General features: G+C 53.3%; 7 protein-coding genes across 7 annotated transcripts; 5 read left to right on the top strand and 2 right to left on the bottom strand.

Moving 5' to 3' along the window:
• Window positions 1-603: 603 nt before the first annotated feature.
• On the top strand, window positions 604-1,298 carry Z520_03883 (uncharacterized protein; the record flags this gene model as incomplete). The annotated part of the gene is made up of 2 exons (XM_016774393.1): window positions 604-636; window positions 684-1,298. The coding sequence occupies 2 exons, from the start codon at window positions 604-606 to the stop codon at window positions 1,296-1,298; spliced, it is 648 nt and encodes a 215-aa protein (XP_016634320.1).
• A 246-nt stretch (window positions 1,299-1,544) lies between these two features.
• Window positions 1,545-3,314, bottom strand: Z520_03884 (uncharacterized protein; the record flags this gene model as incomplete). Its single annotated transcript, XM_016774394.1, has 3 exons — window positions 1,545-2,282; window positions 2,411-2,501; window positions 2,578-3,314. 3 exons carry the CDS (start codon window positions 3,312-3,314, stop codon window positions 1,545-1,547), a joined length of 1,566 nt encoding a protein of 521 aa, XP_016634321.1.
• A 1,386-nt stretch (window positions 3,315-4,700) lies between these two features.
• On the top strand, window positions 4,701-6,735 carry Z520_03885 (uncharacterized protein; the record flags this gene model as incomplete). The annotated part of the gene is made up of 5 exons (XM_016774395.1): window positions 4,701-5,153; window positions 5,216-5,792; window positions 5,847-6,032; window positions 6,093-6,504; window positions 6,561-6,735. The coding sequence occupies 5 exons, from the start codon at window positions 4,701-4,703 to the stop codon at window positions 6,733-6,735; spliced, it is 1,803 nt and encodes a 600-aa protein (XP_016634322.1).
• Window positions 6,736-7,829: 1,094 nt separating this feature from the next.
• Window positions 7,830-9,563, top strand: Z520_03886 (uncharacterized protein; the record flags this gene model as incomplete). The annotated part of the gene is made up of 1 exon (XM_016774396.1): window positions 7,830-9,563. The coding sequence occupies one exon, from the start codon at window positions 7,830-7,832 to the stop codon at window positions 9,561-9,563; it is 1,734 nt and encodes a 577-aa protein (XP_016634323.1).
• Window positions 9,564-10,331: 768 nt separating this feature from the next.
• On the top strand, window positions 10,332-13,099 carry Z520_03887 (uncharacterized protein; the record flags this gene model as incomplete). The annotated part of the gene is made up of 5 exons (XM_016774397.1): window positions 10,332-10,463; window positions 10,533-11,597; window positions 11,676-11,945; window positions 12,004-12,145; window positions 12,204-13,099. The coding sequence occupies 5 exons, from the start codon at window positions 10,332-10,334 to the stop codon at window positions 13,097-13,099; spliced, it is 2,505 nt and encodes an 834-aa protein (XP_016634324.1).
• A 459-nt stretch (window positions 13,100-13,558) lies between these two features.
• On the top strand, window positions 13,559-18,498 carry Z520_03888 (uncharacterized protein; the record flags this gene model as incomplete). Its single annotated transcript, XM_016774398.1, has 11 exons — window positions 13,559-13,608; window positions 13,677-13,821; window positions 13,877-14,026; window positions 14,078-14,185; window positions 14,265-14,316; window positions 14,384-14,472; window positions 14,556-14,618; window positions 16,036-16,230; window positions 16,310-17,320; window positions 17,379-17,412; window positions 17,462-18,498. The coding sequence occupies 11 exons, from the start codon at window positions 13,559-13,561 to the stop codon at window positions 18,496-18,498; spliced, it is 2,934 nt and encodes a 977-aa protein (XP_016634325.1).
• Window positions 18,499-19,268: 770 nt separating this feature from the next.
• Window positions 19,269-23,294, bottom strand: Z520_03889 (uncharacterized protein; the record flags this gene model as incomplete). Its single annotated transcript, XM_016774399.1, has 1 exon — window positions 19,269-23,294. One exon carries the CDS (start codon window positions 23,292-23,294, stop codon window positions 19,269-19,271), a length of 4,026 nt encoding a protein of 1,341 aa, XP_016634326.1.
• Between the last annotated feature and the right edge of the window lie 1,278 nt (window positions 23,295-24,572).

The following is a 24,572-nucleotide window of genomic DNA, read 5'->3' on the forward strand; positions in this document are numbered from 1 at the left end:
TAAATATCATGTCACGCGTGAAAAGGAACCTGCGCCCTATAAGTATACTGCCATCTTGGTGGGCGTTCTGCTGGCAACAGCCACCGTTGCCGTGTTCTAGGTCAGGTTGAAGGCCGCGGGCAGCAATCTAAGACTGGAAGGGACAATATGGAAACTGTGAGATGTATGAAGCAGGAATATACTGCAAATATTACCTGACTATTTTCTGGACGGCAAGGTGGCCGATCGTTCGGACTGAGCACACGCAAGCCGAGTTTCGGCCTCGCGTGCAAGCATCCGATGCTTCCACTTCCACTTCCATGTCGGATCCCGCATCCCGCATCCCGCAAACTCGTCAACCCCGCATCTCATGGAAGTTGCTCGATTCACACAAACAACTTTGCCTACCAAGGTACCAAATCGACAGTGGATAGATACACATTCTATACGAATCTCGAAAGAGCAGCTTGTCTGATCCACTTCCCATAGGACATCTTTCGATAATATCCTCAAAGGCGAATCCAGAATGGGAGTGTATCGCTGTCAAATCTGCTCCAAGCCCTTCAAGCGGAACGAGCACTTGACCCGGCACAAGAGAAGCCACTACTCGGACCGGCCGTTTACATGTCCGCTCTGCTTGAGATCGTTTACGAGACAGTAAGAGACAGCCCTCCTAGCCCGGACAGGGATATTCTCGTTTGCAGATCATGCAGAACTGGAAGAAACTGACCAGACGGTGCATCCAAAGGGATACTCTCCTGCGCCACATGTCATCTCACGCGAAGCCACCAGCGACACGGAACAGCACCTCCTCTTCCTCGTCTTCAAAAAGACCTCATGAGGAGCAGCACTTTAGACCGGGCGATTGCGGACCCATTTCTCTCGCCGCCACCAGCCAACCCACCAAGACCACGACACCCGTACCCCAGCGAAGCGACCTGGACCCGATGGATTTGTTTCCGTTCGCTGACGACAAGTCAGACGACATCGACGTGCCCCCGGAGCTGTCTTCTGAGCGCGATCCAACTGTGTTCGAGACACCGAGCGTGATCCCGTCGAGCAGCGGTCGAATCATCGAGATTGACGACCTCGACCCCTTGGAGGTCGCACGGCTCTTTGGCAGCGGCGGCAACGGCAGCTCTCTGGCATTCCAGACCAGTGACCTGATGCAGAACAGTGTCTCGCCGGCTCTTGACCGGTATCAGTCTCACGGATCAGATTCGCAGCCTGAATCCTTCGAGTTGCCCCCGGAGCTGTTCAACAGCACCGTTGACGTTCATGCCAGGACATGGCTCCGGGATTTTTGTGCCGGGGATTGATTTGTTGATAATTTTACAATATTCATTGTGTATTAGATCTTGAGCAAGCATATATAACTACATTTGATCAAATTTCAAGAGGCAAAACTCAAGGGGAAAATTCCGAAATATATACCTAGGTACCTAATTTACATTTCCACACACAGAACCAACCAACCAACGCTCTAGATGTACACCGGCTTTTCCACCACACATCATACAAAATGCTCGTGGGTATCACTTCCTCAAGACATAAGTAGTTAATAGTTATATCTCGATCTCCGCCCCAATCATATCCTCAATGCGCTTCTTGAGCCTCCCCACCGCCTCCCTCGTCAGGGCCACGGGCCTCCCGACATCCTCGCTCGGCAGGCTCGGAAAACTCTTAACCTTCCAGCGCGAGGCGGCCGAGTCGGCGTACAGACACGGATAGGCCTCGAAGAAGCCGTCGTCCAGCTTCTGCGTGTCGAACTCGTCGTACTCGAGGTCGTAGGCGCGCTGTAGGGCGCGTACGCCCGGGGAGCGCAGTACGGGCTTTTTGTCCAGGCCTGGTTCGGCCAGGGGGTTTGTGCCGTTCGCTTTTTCCAGGCATACCAAGTCCCAGACGCGGAAGGAGGTTTTGTCGTTCTCGTCGTCCGCGGCGGGTGGGCCGGGCGGAGTTGTTATTTCGTGAACGTCGCCGGCGTCATCCTTCTTGGCGAGTAAAGACGAAGACGCAGACGCAGACGTCGTGGGCAAGGACTGATTCGTCCGCCGCCCGCGCCGTTTCCGGTGCGCGACCACGTTGTGGATAGCCATCCGGAACAGCGCATCCACGTCGATCTGGTCCTGATACATGATCGCCATATCCCGGACATCCGGCCACGGCATCCAGTCGATCATCGGCGAGTGTGGCACCGACAACTGTGCCCGCGTCGGACGGTATGCTGGGGGTAGTTGGCTGTATGAGCGCTGGCAGGGGAAATTGCGCCAGAGCTCGGAATGGAGGAAGCCTCGAAAGGTGGCCTATTTTTGCAGTCGAGGAGGGAAAGTGATTATCAGCGTTACCACGCTCTCATGTTTCACCGGAAGGGTTGTGAATAGCAAATATAACCTTTCAATATGCCTATTGACATTGGACATGTGTAACGTACCGTCAAGTTCCAGTACCCTTCTGCTGCAGGCCACGCCTCGCGCACCACCCACAGCACCCCTTCGGCAGTGATGGCGCGTTGCAATTCGTTGCTGATGAATGTGTCAGGGTTGCTCGTCCAGAACCAACCAGATGCGAGGGACTTGGCTTGTGTTTCCTGTCGCTCACCTTAAGAAACACCGTTCCAACGAACATCGGAGCAGCTGCCTCAGCGCCGTGATGTACGTGTCGAAACGGGACTTCGGGGGGCTGGTGTTAAAGCCCATGACCAGGTTCAGGCTGGACAGAGGGTGCGCGAACGTGTGGTCGAACAGTGTAGCACGCTCCACGCGCGCAAGAGCCCGCGCGATGGTCTGCTGCGCCTCCTTCTGGGATTTGTCGCACTCGTCGTGGTGTCTCGCGGCAGGTGTGTTGTAGTTGGCGGTACTTGTGCTTTCGAGACTGTGCGAACGGCGGTGTCTCGGTGTTCCCAGGACAGGGGGTAGTGTGGGTGCAAAAACACCGTTGACATTCGTCGTCATAGCTGACGGAGTAGCCGCGAGCTTTGAAAACGAATCGTCGCTGGTCATCCGAACGTCCCGATGCGATTCCGCCGGCGCAGCGCCCTGAGAGGCAAATGGCTCTCCCAGCAAGTCACTCTCGGACGATAGTCTAGGGCGCTTGAAGGAAGGCGGTCTTGTGGCTGAAGTTATGATCGTTGATTCCCAGCCCGGCGTCTGATTGTGGCGCTGGATAGGTGTGCGCCGTCCGTGAGCAGTTGGTGGCTTGACCGGAAGTCGGAAATGTGTCTTTTCATGTTGCGATAGACGCCCTGGAAGTTGCTCGGTGGAAACCTCCGCAGGTCCGTCATCGCTCTCGAGATAGTACAGACTTTGAGAGTCATCCAGAACCCATTGTCCCGGCATCTTTCCCTGCTACTTGCTGATTATCGCAGGTGTCAGGCGCATGGGTGGTCCGAGCAGTTGAGACAATGGGCGCGTTAGCGGGTGGTCGCTTGATGGGTGCTCACTGGTTGCATAACGAGACGCCGATGCAGGTTCTGGCTTGCACGACGTCAATCTCTGGCTCTGAAGGTCCACTTGGTAACGTTCAAATGAATCTCTAAAATGGGTACACAGACCTCGGTGGTCCCTGACGAGGAAGAGGGGGGCAGACCAAGGATTTGTCGCCAAGACCGCGCGGGCTTTGGGTGCGGGCCAGCGGTGGGTGAGCGGGGTCCCCAGGAATTCCTACTCCGTGATTCGCTGCTGTGGCATTCCCCGCGTTGCTTGTTGTGCGCATGCCCATTGGGTACAGTCCAACTGTCTACTTCGACATCCATCGGTCACATCTCATTGACCATCTTCAACAATGCGGCTACTCGAGTATCTCTGGAGAGCGGCTCTGGGTCTGTATGACTTGCAACACGCAAGAAGACCTTCCCTCAGTAACTCCCCGCTCTGACGCGTCGAGGGCACAAATCCCCTTGAAGCTCATCTTGGTGGAAGAATCAAAGAAAAAGGAAAACAATCCAGAGGCGGACGAGCCGAACGATGACGCTACAGACCAATTCGATCGCTAGGCGGACTTGAGGTGGATTCCCAGTTCAGATGCCGTCTCAGTGTCGCATAGAGGCGCGACGATGTGGCAATTGTGGTAACGCCGGACACAATGCGCGCACTTGCCAGGAGGGAGCGGAGGAAATGTCCGATGTTTACATTTCTGAGTAGTTTGAATTGGTCATTTAATGGTGAAGTTATAGGAATAAATATCGTGCTGTCGCGTCAAAGTGGTGCACTCACTTGTCTGGTGCACTCGCTTATCACCCACGTTATTTCTAAATCGAATTCTACTCTTATATTAATGTCGTCTTCTCAAACTTCTAACAAACTCTCTCCTCTTGTACTCTCCTGGGGGAGGAAAGTGTTTTCAGGTTTTGTTAGCCATTGCGTGGTCTCGCTCGCCGTTCGGCCACTCTGGGCTGGGAAGGAACATCCTGCTGCTCTGAAAAGGCCAGGCCGTACCCCGCCGGGGGGTACAGTAAAGGCTTCCAGCATCGGCGGAGTGCGGAGGCGGGAGGCCGGTTGGGGCACCCGCCGGCGTGGGGAGCTACCCCGTACTCGACGAGGACACTTTGAGCTGCACATAAGGAGGCCTTTTGCCACTACCGCTGCGACTCATCTAGTACTCGTCTAGCGAGCCGTTGAGCTCCCACTACTATCGATCTGGCCATTCTTTTCCCAAGGTCGAAATTCTCTCCTTTCTTTGATCTTCGACATCTAGACCTCACCCTCAGTATGACTGAAAAAAACATGGCCGGGGGCACCGAGGATATCTCGCACGTGGAAAGTGCCGAGAACCTCAGGGAACATGAGGCTGCCCTCGTAGGCGCCTATGTCCTGCCCGAGCTCAGCAGCCATGACGAAGTAGCCAACAACTCCATCAGAAATGTCTTTCGCGTCACCAAGGGCATTACCCTGGCAAACTCCTTCCTCATGTGTTACCTGTACTTTGCCGGTACGATGGCGTATATTGTTCCCCCCACCCAGGTCAGTTTCATGGTCGCGGATCTCGGCCGACGAGATCTCGCTGCTTGGGTGTCCACAGCCACTTCCGTTGGCATCTGTGCTGTCCTTCCAGTCAGTGGCGCCCTGACTGATGTCGTGGGTCGGCGGTGGGCTATGATCGCCGGGAGCCTTCTGGGAGTCGCCGGCTCAATTGTGGCTGGACGTGCCGATTCGACAAAGATGATCATCGCCGGTCAGGTAAGGTTGACTCTCTGCGCTCGGTCCTATACTCAACAAACTGACATGATTGTCGTTCCTAGGCCCTTTGCGGTGCTGCCATCGCGCTTTGCTTTGTCTCACCCGCTGCACTTGCTGAAATCATCCCGGCGTTCGCACGACCCTTCTGGGCTACTGCTCAGCATTTTCTCGGAACCATTGGCCAAGTCGTTGGTCCCGTCTACTCCGGCGCCTTCGTCAAGGCCTCGATCAGCGGTTGGCGATGGCCTTTCTACATCAACGCAATCATATTCGGCCTCGGCGCTGTTGGAACCATCTTCATCTACCACCCAAAGTCTCGAGTCCGCGCACTTGGTTTCTCGAAGCGAGGAGTCATCAGGCAAATCGACTTTGTTGGCCTCTTCCTGTTCCTTGCAGGCGTGACCTGCTTACTCCTCGGCTTGTCGTGGGGTGGTAATGTGCGCTACGGATGGAAGAATGCCCACGCAATCGCCCCAACCGTTATTGGAGTGGTCATTGTTCTCATTGTACTTCCTGTTTATGAGCGCTTCGGCTGCCAAAACGCTGTCTTCGACAGACAACTGTTCCGGGATCGTACTTTTATTATGCTCAACATTATCAGCTTTGTCGAAGGATTCGCCCTGCTAACCAGCAGCGTTTGTATGTACCCATGGTATTTGCAGCACTGATATCTCACTGACCTTGGGGAAACAGACTTTCCACAGATTCTCCTCCAGTTCTGGACGAAGGACCCGGTTACGGTTGGCGTCTATCGCATCCCGTTCGCCGTTAGTGGCCTCATCTCCCAGACTGGAAGCGGGTTGATCTTCCAGAAGACTGCTCGCTACAAGAAGATGTATATCGGTCTCGCGACCCTTTTGTTGATCGGACCGGCTTTATGTAAGTCCTGGGCGTGGCTGCAAGTGAAGTGAGGAGCTCATGCTGACTGATATCGGATAGTCGGTGTGCTCACCCCTCACCAAAGTGTCGGCGTACCCCTAGGCATCTCCGTACTCACCGGACTTGCAGTCGGAGGTATCGTGCAGGTCTCCCTCATTACGGCACAGTATTGTGTTCCTCAGACCAAGCTGGGTGTCAGCCTTGGTATCATCAATACTGTCCGCGTCCTGGGCGGCGCCATCGGTGTTGCCATCTTCAACTCAATCCTGAGCACAAGACAAAACAGTCACATACCAAGTGCTGTAACAGCTGCTGCCACAAAAGCCGGTGCCAGAGCAAGTGAACTTCCCCTCATTGTGAAGGCGGCCGTCTCCGGCAATTCAACCTTGCTCGTCTCCGCTACAGACAACAGCACTGCTGTCATTGGCGCTGTGAAGCTTGCGGTTCTGAACACGACGTCAGCGTCATACAGGTAAGGCTGAGCCTACTGCCTATCATCAGACGAGATCACTCATCTTTTATTCTCAGAATCATCTTCTTAAGCTCCATTCCGTTTGGGGCTATCTCCCTGGCTGCATGCTTCTTGCTACGCGAAGTCAACCACTACATGTCGGACGAGGTTGTCTTCGGACTTGCTGCTCAAGAGAAGGCCGCACCGGCCGGATTGAGAAAGGAACAGGAGACTGTCGAGAAGAATGTGTAGTACCGGGGAGCCGGGTGACCAAAAAAAATGGCACAGCGAAAGACTGAGACTGAATGACCCCTTCTTTCTTCTCCTTCTCTCCTCAAAATAAGACGTGATAACTATATATTTTATTCGCTCGGTGTAGCTCAGTCTATAAGCTATCTAGCGATATTAATATTATCTATTGTTAACGAAAAGAAAGTACGTTGAAACTACTTTAAAAGTAATAGATAGGAAAGTGGTTTTGTCTAACGGTTGGAGTGTGCCACTTATTTTGTCACCCGTCGCCGGCTATAGTGCCGGATGAACTTGGAACGGACTGGCCGTCTGCATTTCACATGGGCAGTCTCCGTTGGGAATAAATCGATGCGGCCTCACGTCGTGGCGCTGGTATTGTTGTAGCGCCACTAGAGCACACTTACGATCATGTTATGTTGATACTCTGTGACACGCAACATTGGGGGCGACAGCCTGGCCACTGAAGCCGACGGGGGCGCAGGACCCCAACATTCAAGCACTCGCGCACGAACCTGACAAGGCGATTCGAGCGCGATTTTGACCATGCCTTATGATTTAACTTGGCATACTGTATCCAGTCGGTCAGGCAAGGGAGTCAAGTTGTTCCGTACTGATCAAGGGGTTTCCGCTATGCTGTGCTATGCTATGCTATGGGGTTTCCACCAAGAGTGTCGTCCCCGTGCGGGGACCCCGCAGTTGTGGTGCATCTTTCCTCCCCGTCGGCTCCTCAATCCAAGTCTTGTACGGCCTCTCGCGACTGTCGGTCTTGCGGGCGTGCTGTTTTCGCGGGTCATTGGATCAAGTGATGTACGAGCTCGCCCAGCTCCCCTTCTCCATGGCTTATGTCAGAACCTGAAATGGCCAGGACTACCATCTTCTTTCTGCTGCGTTGCTTCATGCACCGGGTGAATGAGAAGATCGTACATCGGCTCCGCAATTCTACAGAAGTGTATCAACACCAAATGAATCCTTGATGACGTTCTTGGTGGTGGTTGCGGGAAGGGTATAACTACAAGTATGTCGCATGGCACTTTTGTTCACGTTTGGCTGCAAATCATTGGACTTATCACTTGCGTTCGGCTATTTTCTTCGCGATGGAAAAGATGATCATTGACCGTGACGTGCCGATTCCCATGGAAGATGGCATTTCCCTTCGAGCTGATATCTACAGACCCAAGGATGAAAAGCCGGCACCAGTGATCTTGACCATGGGCCCTTATGGTAAGGGACTGCCATGGAGAGTAGGCTACAAGCCACAGTGGGATGCCCTTATCCAAGCACATCCCGACATTCTAGCAGAGTCCTCCAAAGAGTTCATGGTCTGGGAAGTCGTTGACCCTGAGATCTGGACCTCTTGGGGTTACGTGTGCATTCGAATCGACTCTCGAGGCGCCGGGTGTTCCCCAGGCTACCTAGACGTCTTCTCTCCTCAGGAGACGAAAGACTTATATACTGCCATTGAATGGGCCGGTGTTCAGCCTTGGAGCACGGGAAAGGTCGGCCTCAGCGGCATATCGTACTTCGCCATCAATCAATGGCTTGTCGCATCGTTACAGCCACCTCACTTGACAGCAATGATTCCGTGGGAAGGAGCTGCCGACTTCTATCGAGACATGACCCGTCACGGTGGCATCCTATCAAATGCATTCTTGGATCTCTGGTATGGACGGCAGGTGGTCTCGGTCCAGCACGGCAATCCGGCGGCACCCCATGATCCCTGGCGGGATGACCTCGTCAGCGGATCTAGGGCAATGGTGCTCTCCCCAGAGCAACTGAAGGCAAATCGTTCGGATCCAGTCCAGGCTGGCTTGAGCCGACCACTCGATAGTGAGTTCTATCGAACTCGATCCGCGGACTGGTCTAAAGTGACAGTTCCGTTCCTGAGCTGTGCTAGCTGGGGCGGCTACGGTCTGCATGCTCGTGGCAATTTCGAAGCGTTTACCCAAGCGGCATCGAAACAGAAGTGGCTCGAATGCCATCCAGGGAAACATGAAGAATGGTTCTATGTCAACTATGGCCTGGACATTCAGAAGCGATTTCTCGACCATTTCTTGAAGGGGGAGCAAAATGGATGGGACAAGGAAGCTCCTGTCTCGTTAGTCATCCGCCGACCTTTCAGCACCGATTTCGTGGCTCTCCGTCAAGAGCATTCTTGGCCACTCGAACGAACTGAGTGGACCTCGGTTTCTCTGGCCGCTGCGAGTCGGAAGTTGAGCTGGAGTAGAGTGTCGAGCGATACTACGGAGCAGGTCCAGTTTGCGGCGTTGGGCGATCCAGTCACATTCATGTCGGAACCTCTTGAGCAGGAAGTCGAGATCACTGGACCACTCGCTGCAAAGATCTTTGCTTCCTCTTCCACTGCCGACATGGACCTCTTTTTGACCTTTCAAGCTTTTTCTCCGGATGGAAAGGAGGTCGAATTCCAGGGCAGCCTCGATCCCCACACTCCTCTCGCGCAAGGCTGGCTTCGTGCATCCCATCGCAAGCTGGACCCGGTGAAGAGCACGCCCTATCGACCATATCACACACATGATGAAATCCAACCGCTCGAGCCTGGAAAGGTCTACGAGCTTGACGTCGAGATCTGGCCAACGCATATTATCTTACCGGCAGGTTTTACAATCGCCCTCCAGATCGGCGGCAAAGACTTCAAACGACCGACAGAGAAGGACATGGGTGGCGGCGCCTGGTTGGCTTCCGGATCAGGACCTTTCTTGCACACACATCCTGAGGATAGGCCAGCATCCATTTTTGGTGGGAACACCACCATTTACACTGGCGGTGATACTCCGTCGTCTCTCCTTCTGCCAATCATTCCGCGCCAGTGAAGTCGGATCAGAGCGATGCACGGGTTGCGTCAACGTTCCAAAGTTTTACGATAGCCATCACCTGATCATCTGCGTATCCCGAGTATTGAAATTGCGAAAGAAGAGCCGTGCCTAGTTCAGCTGCGACGAAGGGCAAGCGCAGCGCTCTTTCGGCCACGAGTATTTCGCAGAGCAGGGTGCTTATAAGTTATTTTGCAAAACCGCTATCCCCTTTTTTAGCGCTCAGCCGAATCAGGCGACATACCTAGTATATTATATACCTAGGTAATATACTTATTTTACAGAATTTTAGAGTGCCTATGAGGGTGTCCATAAGAGTGCTCGGGAAGCCTATAAGAGTATCTAGGGAGTACTTATCGGACTACCTCCGGTTCCAGTAATTCCCTAGCACCTGTGCCAAATCACCGGGATACTTTCCTCCGTCAGGCCGCAGCCTGCGGCCATAAAGTCAGTTCGTAACAGGCAACTTCTCTTCTTCCTGACTCCCGAGGTCTTCCACCAGCCCTGACACCTCTGCCACACCCCATGTCTGATCATGTGTGCGACTTCTGTGGCACCACTTTCCAACGTGCAGAGCATCTTTCCAGGCACCGACTCCGCCATATAGGCGACCGACCATTCGAATGTCCAGGATGCACTCGAAAGTTCTCGAGAAGGTGGGATCCATCTTGGTCTGAGGTTTTTCCCGGCGACGCTACTGACCTGCATGGCTTAATGACAGAGATACCTTGCAAAGGCATCTTATCATCCACGAAAGAAGTCAAGACAATGGCCGATCCCATGCAACAATGCACCGAAGGGTCAAACGTGCTTGCCGCAGATGCTCCCAAGCTAAGCAGCGCTGCGACGGAAGTCAGCCTTGCCACAGGTGCAGCAGGCGAAGGCTCGACTGTTGCTATAGTCTCGAACAATCCCCAGATGTGAGCAGAGTCTGCCACGACGATCGAACCAAGGGCTGACCAGGTTCAGGCTACAGAAGGTCATGTACAAAATGCTGAACCTCGGCACGACACCTTCTCCACAACCACCCAGGCAATGGACTGGCATGAAGGAGACGATGCTGGCATCGATGGAACCCGGGCTACAAGTTCACTATTCCTACCTCTAACCTATTCCAATAGCCTACAGTCTGGTACCGATGCTTCTGCTTCTGTTCTCGGTACAACGAACATGGTATCCAATATGCCACACGACATGAACCTGTCGACCATGTCGGCTACCTCGCAGCATCCGAATCTCTCGCCAGATGTTCATCCGTCCGTGGCGCCACCCGCTCAGACGGATGAAACTACAGGGTTTGGCACCAACTCACAGGACCTCACGTTCTGGACCGAGTTGGACACGCTCTACCAATGGCCATGCAACGACTTTGATTTTGTATTTCCAGAACAAGAGCTCTTACACATGGCACAAGACTTCCTGTCGCCTACAGCCGAATTCGACGACACATTCACAGGTGCTCCAGTCCCAGCATTCCTTGGTGCTAGATCTAGTCCCGAACCCTTGGAGGGTCGCGGCGTCTGCTTCGATGAGTATGTCCGAAAAGTCTTCGGATCGCGTTATCAACTTCGTAACGGTGCCAGCGACGGTCGTACTCACACTGCACACCAACGTTCGAGATCAGCGAGTGTACCGCAACTGATGGGAACCTTTTCTCCTGTCTTGAGTTCCGATCAGAGCGGTGACCTGTGGCAAGCAGAAGACCTAGCACATGTTGTGACTTTGCCCCAGCACCTCTACGACCAAATCATCACCAGATTCGCCGAGCTAAATGGCGACAACGGTCGCTACACCCCGTTTGCTGGCGGTCTGTTTCCATCAAAATCCGCCTGCAATGCTTTCATACAGTTGTTTTTTGAAGAGTTCAATCCGTTGTTTCCTATCCTACATCGACCAACTTTTGCCCCAGCTTCGCAGCACTGGCTTCTGCTGGTTGCTTTGATTGCTACCGGATGTCGATTTTCGCGCGTTTCTGCTGCTGTAGATTGCTCGGACCTGCTGCAAGAGTTTCTTCGTCGAGCGTTTCTCGCAATGGTAAGCACTTTACCCATGACTTTCCACTTTCCAACTGCAACTCCTAGAACTCATCTTGGAAAGCTTACGATGATGCAGGTCTCAGAAGACTATAGCTCCACATTTGAGCCGTGGGTTGTGCAAGCGGGATTGCTGAATCAAATAGGCATGCTATTCTCGAAAGATCTGAGGTTGACGCAGTCAGCTCAGTCGATGCGCAGTCTTCTCATTACCTTTGCCAGACAGGTCAACTGCTTTCAAGAGCCCTTGTTGCCTGATGGTTCACCCGATTTGGATCAGTCCTCTACCGAGGCATGGAAGCTGTATATCGGCAGAGAAAGCAGACGTCGGTTAGCATTTGCGCTGTGGGTAAGTCAATCTTGCACCTTGTTGTCTTGCGGTGGAGAAGCTCATCGCCATGTGTCAGCTCGTTGACAGTCACTTTATGATGTTCTATGACCTACCACCTCTGGTTCCTGTGGACCTTCTCCGAGTCAGATTGCCTTCTAGTGAGCCACTGTGGCATGCATCAACAGTTGCTGCGTGGCTTGACTGCTGGAAGCAGGGAAGTAAGACAACCATGACTGAGATCCTTTGGGGCATTCTTGCTGAGCCATTCTAACAAAGGTTCCTATTTGCCGTTTGGCATCCGACGAGAGCTGAAAGACCTTTACAGCAGTGGTTCTCTCAAACCAGGGCTGGGCGATTTTGCCCTCCTCCTACTCATTGTAGGCGTTTACAGAAATGCAGTCGAGATCCGTGGCGCGTTTCGGGACGGCTCTGACTTGTTATCTGCCGCTGTCAACGGACCGACAATGCCGACTGGCGAAGTTTCATCCTTGTCCGATATAGCATTGGTCAATGCCAAAGCTATGAAGTTTATAAACATATTGCGCCCGCGCCATGAGCACCAATCGACCCTGTCTTCGTTGACAAAAGCAGTCATTCACCACTGTCATATCGTCGGGATGCTCCTCGGAATCACACTCCGCGAGATCATGGCTTTCAGCGGTTATCGAGTCACTAGTACCGATATTGCCCTTTGTGAAGACCGCCTCAAAGTCTGGGTTCGTGATCATGGCAGAGAAGCTCGCGAAGTGGCCATTCACGCGGGTCGACTCTTCTCTGCCATCCGAAAATCCAGCATGTACGGCTATTACGAAGGACGCGCATTGCTTGTGGCGTGTCAAACCTTGTGGATATATGGTGCCACGGCTGATTTGCTCACTCCGCTACCTGCAGATGGCTGTGACTCCGAACGGGATGTGAGCTCGACGATTCGCCTAGACCAAAGTCTGGACAAAGAAGCTGAAGAATCATGGCTACAACGTGGCGAAACCATGCGTCCCTGTCTGGCAGGCGTTGGCAGTATTCTAGGTCCTGACGGAGTTGCTCGACTAATTCATGAGGGATCCCGCATCTTGCGCGCTTCTCGTGTGTGGCCACTATGTGATACTATGGCCAAGGCATTGAAGATCTGTCATCATCTACGTGTCGGCAAGTCAATCAAAGAATTCGAGTGAAGAATCCAGAACAACCCACCGGGAAACCAGCGAAGTGACGACCATTCGCCCCGCCGGTCAAGCAAAAGGAAATGCTCTTTCCAAGCGCAAAATCTGCAGCTGCTGGATTCTGTTGCGTCAGACAAACAGGCACATCCTTTGACAGCACTGGAGTGGTCGTCTTGTGGCACAAGGGCTGCTACATTCCGCCACAGACCGCAACCAAGTGATTCTTGCTTCTTGTGGCCCGCTCTTCCGATTTTTTGCTGCGGGCCGACGGGGGTGGGGTGGGCAAGAAAATCGGGAACGATTGGCACCTTTCCATGTCACCGGTAGAAGCGGCTGCTTGCACCATGACAGGAAAGGTGAGCCGCCGGATGGAACAATATACTACCCTGAGAGCTGTCGTTGTGGCATAAACCAATCTCGACTTTCGCAGATATCGAAATAATCAGTGCGTGTTGTGCCTCACGTATCACAATGCCCTATGTACTAAAGGGAAGGAATGTTTTGGTCGTTGGAGGTGCACGGTCAGTGATGTTCAAGCAGTCTTCGAGGGCTCGAGTCATGACGACCACCTGAACTAATCCCTCTGAAGTGGCCTAGGTGCTCTGGTTGCGCACAAGTTCGCTGCTGAAGGCTGCAACGTGGCAATCAACTATGTCTCCAATCTTGTTCGAGCCAAGGACACTGCTCACTCGATCGAACAGCAGTTCGGCGTCAAGACCTTTGTGGTCCAAGGGGTAGGTCATGCTCTGGTGAAGCCATGAACGACCCCTGACATTGGCCTTTGCACAGGATGCCGCTTCTCGGGAAGATTGTGCTAGGATAGTCCAAGAAAGCCTTGCAACCCTTGGAGGACTTGATGTTATCGTGGCCAATGCCGGGTGGACCAAGTTCACCGACTTCAAAGACCTTCATGCCCTGAGCGAACAGGAGTGGGATCTGGTACGCCTCTGTAATCGTTGGAGCGGGTCCATATGGCTGATCCAATTGCAGTGTTGGGCAGTCAACGTCAAAAGCAATCTACATCTGCTGCAAGAGGCGGCACCTTCCTTCAACAAAAACTGTGACGGTGGTGTGCTTCTTATGACTTCGTCGGTGGCGGTAAGGTCCACGACTGCACCGTTCCAACATTCCGATCCACGTGCACCGCCGGGCGCTCTAGCTGATCGTTTCAACCTAGAGCCTGACACCAGCGGGAAGTTCCATGGCTTACTGCGTGACCAAGGCCGCTGGTATGTCTTTTTTTTCTCTGTGGGCTCACGCGCAGACGAGCACCGTCCAAATGACTTTTCGACGCAGGTTTGCACCTGATGAGATGCCTCGCAAGCAGCCAGGGTCCCAAAATCCGCGTGAATGCAGTGCTGCCAGGTTTCCTCACGACAGAATGGGTAAGGATTCAATCCATCACCTCATCTTCCACCAGTCGACGTGATTATAGGCCCTCATGCTCATGGGATGGTGATAATCACAGGGAATGCAGTTCAGCGACGCACAGATCCAAGCGTTGAAGGAGAAGGCTGTCCTGAAACAAGAGGTAAGCATTGTCTTATCTCCCCAGAGCCGTTGTTTCGTCGTGTCTTTATCATCGAGAGCGTCGTGCTGATGCAGAGGCGTCCTCCTCGTTCCGCCCCAGACCTCCTTGGAGGACTGTGCCGAGGCGTTTATAGCGGCTGCCAAAAATGCGTCCATGACAGGTCAAAAGATTCACGTCGGTAAGTCCCGACAGAGGAAACAATGGCCCTGTAACCCAAGAGCTGGAAAGCAGAAGGCCAACGTAGCTACTAATTTGATCCAGACTCGGGTCTTGTCATACAGCCTTGACGAGCTTCTCTCCAGCCAGGCAACGGTTTCGACTAGCCCGTATGGCGTGCAAGTCAACAGAGATGGGAAGCGAGTATGATAGAGACTTTCTCTGAATGCGCGACCGATCAGATCAGACCATTGAGAGTGCCGACATTGGCCAATGCTTCAGATGCGAAAATGTAAAAGACGGAACTTCAAGTCTTCGAGCTCGGCTCCAGCTGTATATAAGCGCCAATCCTAAAGCAGTTCTATGCGGGCTTGGTGGCTTTTATAATCACTCCGTGCTAATCTTGCGCGTCCAGAATCCCACTATACGCGGCCATTAGTCGTTGGCCCGTAATATCTATTCCGTGCTGCATCGCCCAATGGCTTCGTAGTCTCCACTTCTCGTCATCCACCCAACGATGGCAGGGGCGTTGTTCTATCGAATACAGGTCACGGCATGGAGAAGCGAAGAGCACCTCTACTACAAGATAAAACGAGATGTCATCAGCAACCAGTCACCCTAGATCTAGTAGCCGAATAAGCTTTGGCTAACTCGTAATTACTGCTCGTCTGACGATTCTCATGATTCTCCATCCGGCCTACCAGTTTAATGAGCAACGATGACAAGAACGACAGCACCAGACGACATTTTTCTGGACATACCGCGTACGCTTTCCGATGACCTTGGTACCAGAGAATCAACGCAATCCTACAGGGATGCCGATGCGAGCAAGGGAAAACCCCGCCTTGCAGCGCCAAAAAAAAAGGATCTTCACCAAGCCGTGGGGAGAGCAACGACTTCGATTCCTGCTTCATGCTGTACAGTATCCGACCACACTCTCAAGTGGCTGCTCAATACAGAGCCAACCCTCGAAACGAAAGTATAGAGGTCATCCACTCACAGACCGGACCAATGTATCTCATCGAAACCCCGGATTTGCTGCTCAGGCGTTACCCTTGATCCGGTGCCGCAGCCGAAAGTCCATTACCCCACAAGTTGCTCTCATTGGCTATCAAGATTGACACCCGTGTTGCAAGGATGATGATCAGTGCTCGATGATCTTACTCCCATCGAATGTATATAGGCATGTGGTCTTCCTGATGAGGGCCAGCGTTAAGACCCATTCTACATGCCATCCTCTCCCCACCTCTGATGGTCATAGCTTATCACTTATTGCACCATCATTGAACTCGAGCGAAACTCCACTACCAACATGGCGCAAGGACTCAGAGTGTCAACTCCGCAGTCCGAGGTTGATGTCCTCATCATTGGTGCAGGCCCAGCCGGCCTGATGATGGCGAACTGGATGAGTCGGTGCGGGATTCGGACGAGAATAGTGGACAAAAGAGGCACCAAGGTAAGTGATACGTCCATATATTGCTTCGACACCCACACAAGCATTCCTTCTGTTATTCTAAACAAACTAACTAGCCCAGATTTTCAACGGCCAAGCGGACGGACTTCAATGCCGGACGCTCGAGATCTTTGACAGCTTCGACTTTGCACACCGGGCCTGGATCGAGTCGAACCACATGCTCGAAATCTGCCTCTGGAATCCCGACCCGCAGACTGGAATCATCCACCGCTCTGACCGCATCCCGGACACCATCCCAAACATCTCACGCTTTCAACAGGTGGTCCTCCACCAGGGACGCATTGAACGATTCTTCCTCGACTCCATCTCAGAACACAGCAAGAAGACACTCCAGGATGTGCCGGGGTGGGAGGAGGGCATTAGGGTCGAGCACGGTGTCATGCCCGTCTCCTTTGAGTTTGACGAAAGCGTCGCCGAAGACAACGACGCGTACCCGATCACCGTGAAACTGCGCCATCTGAGCGAGCAAGAGGCAACGCCCAAGCAGGCCGCGACCAGCTTGAACGGCTCCGGGTTACAGGATGGACTATTCCGCAGCAACCTGTCGCCGGACGACACGCAAGAACTGCTGGAGAAGTCCAAGGCGCTGCGGGAGAAAGAGGGCAGAGAGGAGACGGTCAAGGCCAAATACATGCTGGGCGCAGACGGCGCTCACAGCTGGGTCAGAAACCAGCTCGGCTTCAAACTACAGGGCGAATCCACCGACTATATCTGGGGAGTGCTCGACATCATCCCCATCACCGACTTTCCCGATATCCGCATGAGGTGTGCCATTCACAGCGAAAGCAGTGGCAGTGTGATGGTGATCCCGCGAGAGAACAAGCTGGTCAGACTCTACATTCAATTGACGACGATGGAGAATGCAGGAGGCGGCAAGAGGGCGGACCGGAGTAAGATCAACCCAGACACGATTCTGGCCAGTGCACAGAGGATCATGAAGCCTTACAAAATCGAGTATCGGTACTGCGACTGGTGGACAGCCTACCAAATCGGACAGCGCGTCGGCGACAGCTTCAGTCTGAAGGAGAGGGTCTTTTTGGCCGGCGACGCCGTCCACACTCACAGTCCGAAGGTAAATCTACTCTCCAAACTCGTCATCTCTGGGAGTCTCAAGCTAACGCAACCAACAGGCCGGTCAAGGCATGAACGTCAGCATGCAAGATGGTGAGTACAACCTATCCTCTCCAGGGAAACCAGTAACTGATAATCTCAGCCTTCAACCTCGGATGGAAAGTCGCCAGTGTGGTCAAGGGAACCAGCAACCGATCCATCCTCAAGACCTACCAATCCGAGCGGCGCCGGATCGCGCAGGACCTGATCGACTTCGACCACCGTTTCTCGCGGCTATTCTCGGGCCGGCCGGCCAAGGACGTGCTAGACGAGGAGGGGATCTCGATGGATGAGTTCAAGAACGCGTTTGTCAAGGGGAACCTGTTCGCCAGCGGCGTGGCCGTCGACTACGGCGCGAGCGTCATCGTAGCCAAGGCCGGCGACAGCATTGCGCAAGGGGACGGCACCGAGGTGCTCGGCGAGGAGGCGCTGCGCGTCATCAGCGCCCAGGACCGCGCCACCGAGGTCAAAGTCGGCATGCGCATGCCCTCGTTCAAGGTGCTCAACCAGGCCGACGCGCGGCCGTGGCATTTCCAGGAACTCCTGAAAAGCAACGGTACATGGCGCCTGGTCGTGTTTGCGGGGGACATTGTCGGTATCCCATCCCAGCGGGAGCGACTGGACCAGCTGGGCGAGAAGCTCGGTTCCGCGACATCGTTCCTGAAACGCTTCACACCTCCTGGCGCGCGTTACGACTCGGTCATCGAGGTACTCACACTCCACGCGTCCAAAAGGCAGGACGTGACCATCTTCGACTTCCCCGAGGTGTTCCGGCCCTGGCACCCCCGCGACGGCTGGGACTACTGGAAGATCCACGCCGACGACGTCAGCTACCACGAAGGGTTTGGGGACGCTTACACAAACTACGGCGTCGATCGCACCCGCGGCGCCGCCGTCATCCTCCGCCCGGACCAATACGTCAGCTGGGTCGGCGACATGGACGACTACGCCAGCATGGACAAGTTCTTTAGTGGGTTCATGGTCGAGCAGCCGGAACGACAGCTGACAGAGAAGACGGCGGCAGATGCCCCGGTCGTCGACGGCATCAGCCGCGTCTCGCTCCAGGACGCAGAGAGAGACGGTGCGGACGGCAGCATCCCGGCTACGAATGGCGCGGTGGCCGGTACGGCGGCAGCATGAGGATCTCGGTCTCGGTCTTGGTCTTGTTCTACATTCTTGTCCCTGTCCCTGTCCGTGTCCCTGTCCCTTGAAAACAAAATTCATCATTTCCATCATCTCGGAGTTTCCACATAGAAAAACGTACCATGCGAAAAACAGGGGAGTTCGACGCCGGGAATCTCGACGTGGACACTTTCTTCCATTTCCAACTTTTTGGACCTGAGCAATTAATTATCCTGAGCCTCGCCGCTTCAACCTGAGCCCGATGGTCCCACACGTGCCTGATTGCGGGCCACGGCGTCAAATTCAACTTGACTACTACATAGTAACTGATCAGTTGGGTCCATTATTTCAGGATCCAGGGCGCCGGCCCTGTTAGGTACTTTGGCACCCGCCTAATATATTAGTTGGCTAATTTTTCCTTTTCTAAACAATTCTGGTAGTTATATACGCGTCACGGTCTTATAATCTAACGGTCACGCGTAAGGACTTCCAACGCAATTTAATGTCGGGAATCCTTTTATAGTCCTTATTCTAAACCACGTTACATTCACCGAGAGTAGCGATGGCATAATAACTTCCCGAAAGACTACAAGTAGTAGAGTGCCAGCTAACCTTGTTATCCTTCCGAACCTCGAGTCCTCGACACACTTTTGTTCTCTTTATCACATCGAAGTCAGACTTCTCCCATCCTTTCACATTCCGTGATGATTGATGAGATATTTCTTGTAGCTGCCTTAGTCTATTGTCTTTATTCTCTAGGATTCCGGCATATTCCTCACCATGGGTGTTCATCCCACCCAGCGTCGCGCGTTGAAAAACAGTTGTGCCCAAGGGCCCGAGTTTCCCCACTCTTCCGTCTTCCCTCTCGGTATCCAGCTCGCTACGCCAGCTAGTACCGTTCTTTCTGGGTGCGGCATCATCGCCAGGACTTTGCCATCCTTCGTTCTGACGCCGGCGATGCCAAGCGGGCTCCCGTTCGGGTTGGCCGGATACTTTTCTGTTGGCTTTCCATAGTTGTCCACATAGCGGACTGCAACCGTTCCCGCTTCCAGCAAAGCCTCTTCAGAACCAGGTGATTGGCAGCGTGCGTACCCTTCTGCATGCGCCGTCGTGATGGGAAGCTTGGATCCAGTCATGCTGTGCAGGAAGACACTTGGTGAACCATGGTCGAGAACCTCAACTTCGCAGACACGAGCTTCGTACTGCTCGCTCTGATTTCGAGTGAATATGGGCCAGTCATCTGCACCAGGAATGAGTTGGCGGAGCCGTGTGAGAAATTGACAGCCATTGCAGACTCCGAGAGCGAAAGTGTCTCTGCGGGCAAAGAAGTTTTGAAACTGCTCGCGCAGGGAGTGATGTCTGAGTACGGATTCAGCCCAGCCGCGGCCAGCACCGAGGACGTCGCCGTAAGAGAAACCGCCACATGCTGCCAAGCCAACAAAATTTGCGAGGTGGGCACGCCCAGCAAGCAGATCTGTCATATGTACATCAACGGCGGCGAATCCAGCATTTAGAAAAGCGAAGGCCATTTCGGAATGTCCGTTTACACCCTGCTCACGAAGAATTGCAACTTGGGGTCGGGAGGCCGGGAACGGTACTGGGCGATCTCTGGGATTAAAGGTAAGCTGGTACGAAAGGCCTGGATCGGAAGAGTCAAGGATGGCAGCATGTTCGCTGTCGGCGCAGATAGGGTTGTCTCGGAGTCGCTGTATCTGATGCGACGTAGAGGCCCAGCGTTGCTGGAGAGTCGCACGGAAATTGCGATATACCGTGTTGGACTTATGGGAGATGATAAGCTCCTGCGTATTCGAGACAGAACCTATCTTCTTCACCAGGCTCCCAGGGAAGCCAGCATCCGTGATTGCGTGGCAAAATTCAACCTGGTCTCGTTCACGTACTTGAAAGACCGCGCCGAGTTCTTCGTTGAAGAGCGTTTCGATAATACTCTTTGTGTCCATGTATTCCGCGTTGCATACTTCGTCCAGGGTGATATTCAGTCCACATCTTCCTGCAAACATCATCTCTGCAAGAGTAGTGAAAAGTCCACCATCAGACCTGTCATGGTAGGCCAGAACGATACCACGAAGCTGGCCCAAGACGTCAAAGAAGCTCTTCAAAAGATGTGCGTCATGAACATCGGGAGCGAGATTGCCTATTTGATTGAATACCTGCGCAATTGCAGAACCCCCTAGCGCTTTTCGATTTTTTGCAAGGTCAATCAGAAATAAGGCTGTTTCTCCAACGTCTCCAGGTCTCTGAATTGTCGGGGTCCAGGTATGATGGATATTTCGAGTTGGTCCGAATGCCGATACGACCAAAGATAAAGGCGCAGTAACTTCTTTCTGCTTGGACTCGTCGGTCCACTTCATCTTCATAGACAGCGAGTCCTTTCCGACTGGAATGCTGATGCCTAACTTGGGACATAGATCGGCTGCGACTGCTGCGACTGCCTCATAGAGAGCAGCGCCTTCACCTGGATGGGAAGTAGCTGCCATCCAGTTGGCCGAACAACATACACGCGAGAGTCCTACCAAGTCAGCCGCTGCGAGATTGAGTAGAGCCTCAGCAACAGCCATACGAGCCGAAGCAGCAGGTGAAATCAAAGCCAACATTGGCCGCTCACCCATTGCCATGGCTTCGCCAGTCTTGATTCCAGCTGTGAGAGAGGTGGCAGATACGGCCACATCGGCGACAGGTACCTGCCATGGGCCGACCATTTGGTCTCTGACCGCTAGACCTCCCACACTCCGGTCGCCAATGGTTATGAGGAATGACTTGGAGCCAACACAGGGTAAAGCAAGTACTCTGGATACCGCTTCTTCCAAAACGCCTTCAACTGGGATGCCGGGAATGTAGGTCGTCAAACTAGCTTCGAAAGGAGGTAGTGCCAACCTCCTCGAGTCCACTACTCTGGTCATTCTAGGCGGCTTGCCAAATAGGACGGACATCGGAAGATCGATCGGTGTTGGAATATCTATCGACTCGCGGTCCAACAAAATCAGTCTCTTCTCCCCACTCTCTGATACAGTCGCCTTTCCTACGACCGAGTATCCACACCGCTCCCGATTCGCTATGCGCTTTATCAACGGAAGATCATTTTGATCCACAATCACGACGTAGCGTTCTTGTGCCTCGCAGCACCAGATCTGCATCGGGCTCATGCCCCGGTCCGCATTATCAATCTCGCGCAGCTCGAAAGTCGCTCCAAACCCAGCGTCATGCACTATTTCAGGGAGTGCATTCGCTAAGCCGCCACCACCGACATCATGTATCAATTTGATCGGCGAGGCCAGTCCCATAGCGTTGCAGGCGTTGATGACTTCCTGCACACGCCGTTGAACTTCGGCATTCCCACGTTGGACACTGGCGAAATCGATATCGACGGAACTGGCGCCACTGCTGACGCTGGAAGCGGCGCTGCCTCCAAGGCCAATAAGCATTGCAGGACCCCCTAGAACGATTACACAGAAGCCAGAGGCGACGTGACGGGGATCCTTAACGGCGAGTTCCGGTCGCACGTTTCCAACGCCGCCAGCCAGCATTATAGGTTTGTGATAACCTCTCATTTCGCTTTGATTGTCCTCGAGTGGTAGTCGCGCGAGTAATGTTCGGAAATATCCGGTTAAGCATGGTCTTCCGAATTCGTTGTTGAAGTACGAACTGCCAAGAGGCGCTTCAATCATAATGTCCAAGCTGCTGGCAATGTGATTAGGCTTTCCTATCGCCCATTCCCACGGCTGTTGAAATCCCGGAATCAGGAGGTCTGATACTGCAAAGCCGCAGAGCCCCATTTTGGGCTTGGAGCCGCGTCCGACCGATCCCTCGTCCCTAATCTCTCCTCCGGAACCAGTAGCAGAACCAGGGTATGGCGAAACAGCAGTCGGATGATTATGAGTTTCGACCTTAGCCAGATAGTGGACCATCTCCGGAACTTGGTTCCACTCGTGAGTCTCTGGGTCTACCGATAGATGGCTGCCCATGAAACCTTCCATGACGGCAGCGTTGTCACTATACGCGCTAATGACCGACTGTGGATTTTTGGCTTGCGTACTGCGGATCATTTCAAAGAGACTTCGTTGTTTAACCTCTCCGTCAATGATCCATTGGGCGTTGAACTGTTTGTGCCGGCAATGTTCAGAGTTAAGCTGCGCGAACATGAAAAGCTCAATGTCGTAAGGGTTTCTCGCAAGCGGTCCGCTCAGTGAAAAAGATTCAATCAGATAGTCGATTTCTGGGCCGTCCAATGCCAGACCGAGCTCCAAGTTAGCTTTGTTGAGGAGCATACGGGCGTCCGTGCCGTGCTCATGGATGGGTACTGGCTTGGCCGCAGCAGGGACATGCTCTGCGAACATAGCATGCAAGTCCGGAGGATGGGCAGATAGCTCCTCGGTCATCCGATCATGAAGCTCATTGGCGAAAGAGGACAGGAAAGGCGGCAGGTTGGCGTGGAATGTAATAGTCATGACCAGGCCCCTTTCAATGCGCTTGACGGTGTCTTCGTAGCCGCACACATGGGCAATGTTGGTCGCTTTGGAACTCCATGGAGAAATAGTGCCGGTTCTAGGTGTTATGTAATAGGTGACCTGTTGGTCACCAGAGTCCATTGGCTTTGTTCCTGTACCAGTACCGACATCTTCTCCTAGCAGGAGTCGGTTGAGCGCAGACTGAACCTCTGGAGTGACTTTTTCTTTCAGGGCAACGTAATAGACTTCAAAAGCTCGAGCGCCCAAAGCTCCGATTTTGCTGGCAAGGGCAGCACACCGAAAATCCGAGAGGGCAGGAGGTCCTCTGAAGGTCAAAAATAGCTGCTCCATGCTGAATACCGTGGTGGTCCCGGAGCGTTGGGCTTTCACACTTTCAAAAGGAGTACAAAAGTATACCAGAACCGAGAGGTAGAAAACCAAACGTGTGATACTGAAGAGGCCGTTTGTGCGTTCATCATGGGGATTCGAGTTCTGGGTGCAAAATTTCCAAGATAGCCTTGGGCTTCACCGGTCACGGTAACAGGCGGTGTGGAAGATTGCAGTATTCGTCGAACCGGAGCAGAAATCAGCAGAGGGACGCACGCTGCTGTATCGAATCGTTGCAAGCCAGGGAATATACTTGACAAGAGTCGCAGCATGGGCCTCAGGCTCTGCTCCAGGATCAGGCATTGTGAAAAGCGCCCAGGCGCAGGACATCCCGTTCCAAGATCCTCAATTGATTGGACACCGGCTGGGCAAACACAGGTGTGTTCTAAGCTACCGTGTGACAGGAGCAAACACCTGCAGCACGAGCGCCCAGGTGGCTGAATTTACTGCAAGCGTCCAAATAAATCGCGGACAGCCTTCCCTTCAGAATGTTGGACTGGGCCCACGTGTTAGGAACCCGGCTCGCGGGCGCAAGCCTAGGGTTCTTTGCTTTTGCAAAAGTGCAGGCCTGAACAAGGCATGAGCGATCACCTGTTGTTGATTCTGAGGACAACCTGAATTTAGGTGACTGGATTTTTTCCTGCAAGGCAGATACACTGACACACTCCTGTAGGTTCTTTCTTGTCTTCGGGTGGGCTAAATGGTCGACTTCTCTGGCTGGCGGAAAGCGGACCTTAAAATTGCGCTACTCTACTTACGGCCCCGGTGACCAGGTTTCGGGCCGCAAAAAGGCGAGTCGAACTAGTTGGTTGGGCGACATTGCCTAGCGTATCTTCTTCTCTCGCAAACCATCCCCGAATTTTTCAGCCTGATTTTGAAGATTACAGTACATCGAACCTTTCGAGGCAGGTTCCTTCTTGCGTAGTCTCGCGTCTTTTGTTTTGTACAGGCTTAGAACAAGCCCTCAACGTGCCCCTGCGCGACTTTTCGACAAAGGAAAAAAAACACCCCCTATTGAATGCCATCAGGCTGCGCAAGAGAATCAACGCAAACATCCATGTTTCCCTTGCAGAATGAAGCGGGACTAACGATGATGAAACTAACAATGATTTGTTGCTCAAAAATGCGACATGGGTCGTGCATAGATGCTTAATAATCGAACCCGCCCTCGCTCACCAGATGACCCGCTGCGTGTGGATCGAGACAAGCTTGATAGTCCGTTCCTACCGTAAACTTTGATCT

Source organism: Fonsecaea multimorphosa (assembly GCF_000836435.1).
Source record: "Fonsecaea multimorphosa CBS 102226 unplaced genomic scaffold supercont1.6, whole genome shotgun sequence".
NCBI classification, from domain to species: Eukaryota; Fungi; Ascomycota; class Eurotiomycetes; order Chaetothyriales; family Herpotrichiellaceae; genus Fonsecaea; species Fonsecaea multimorphosa.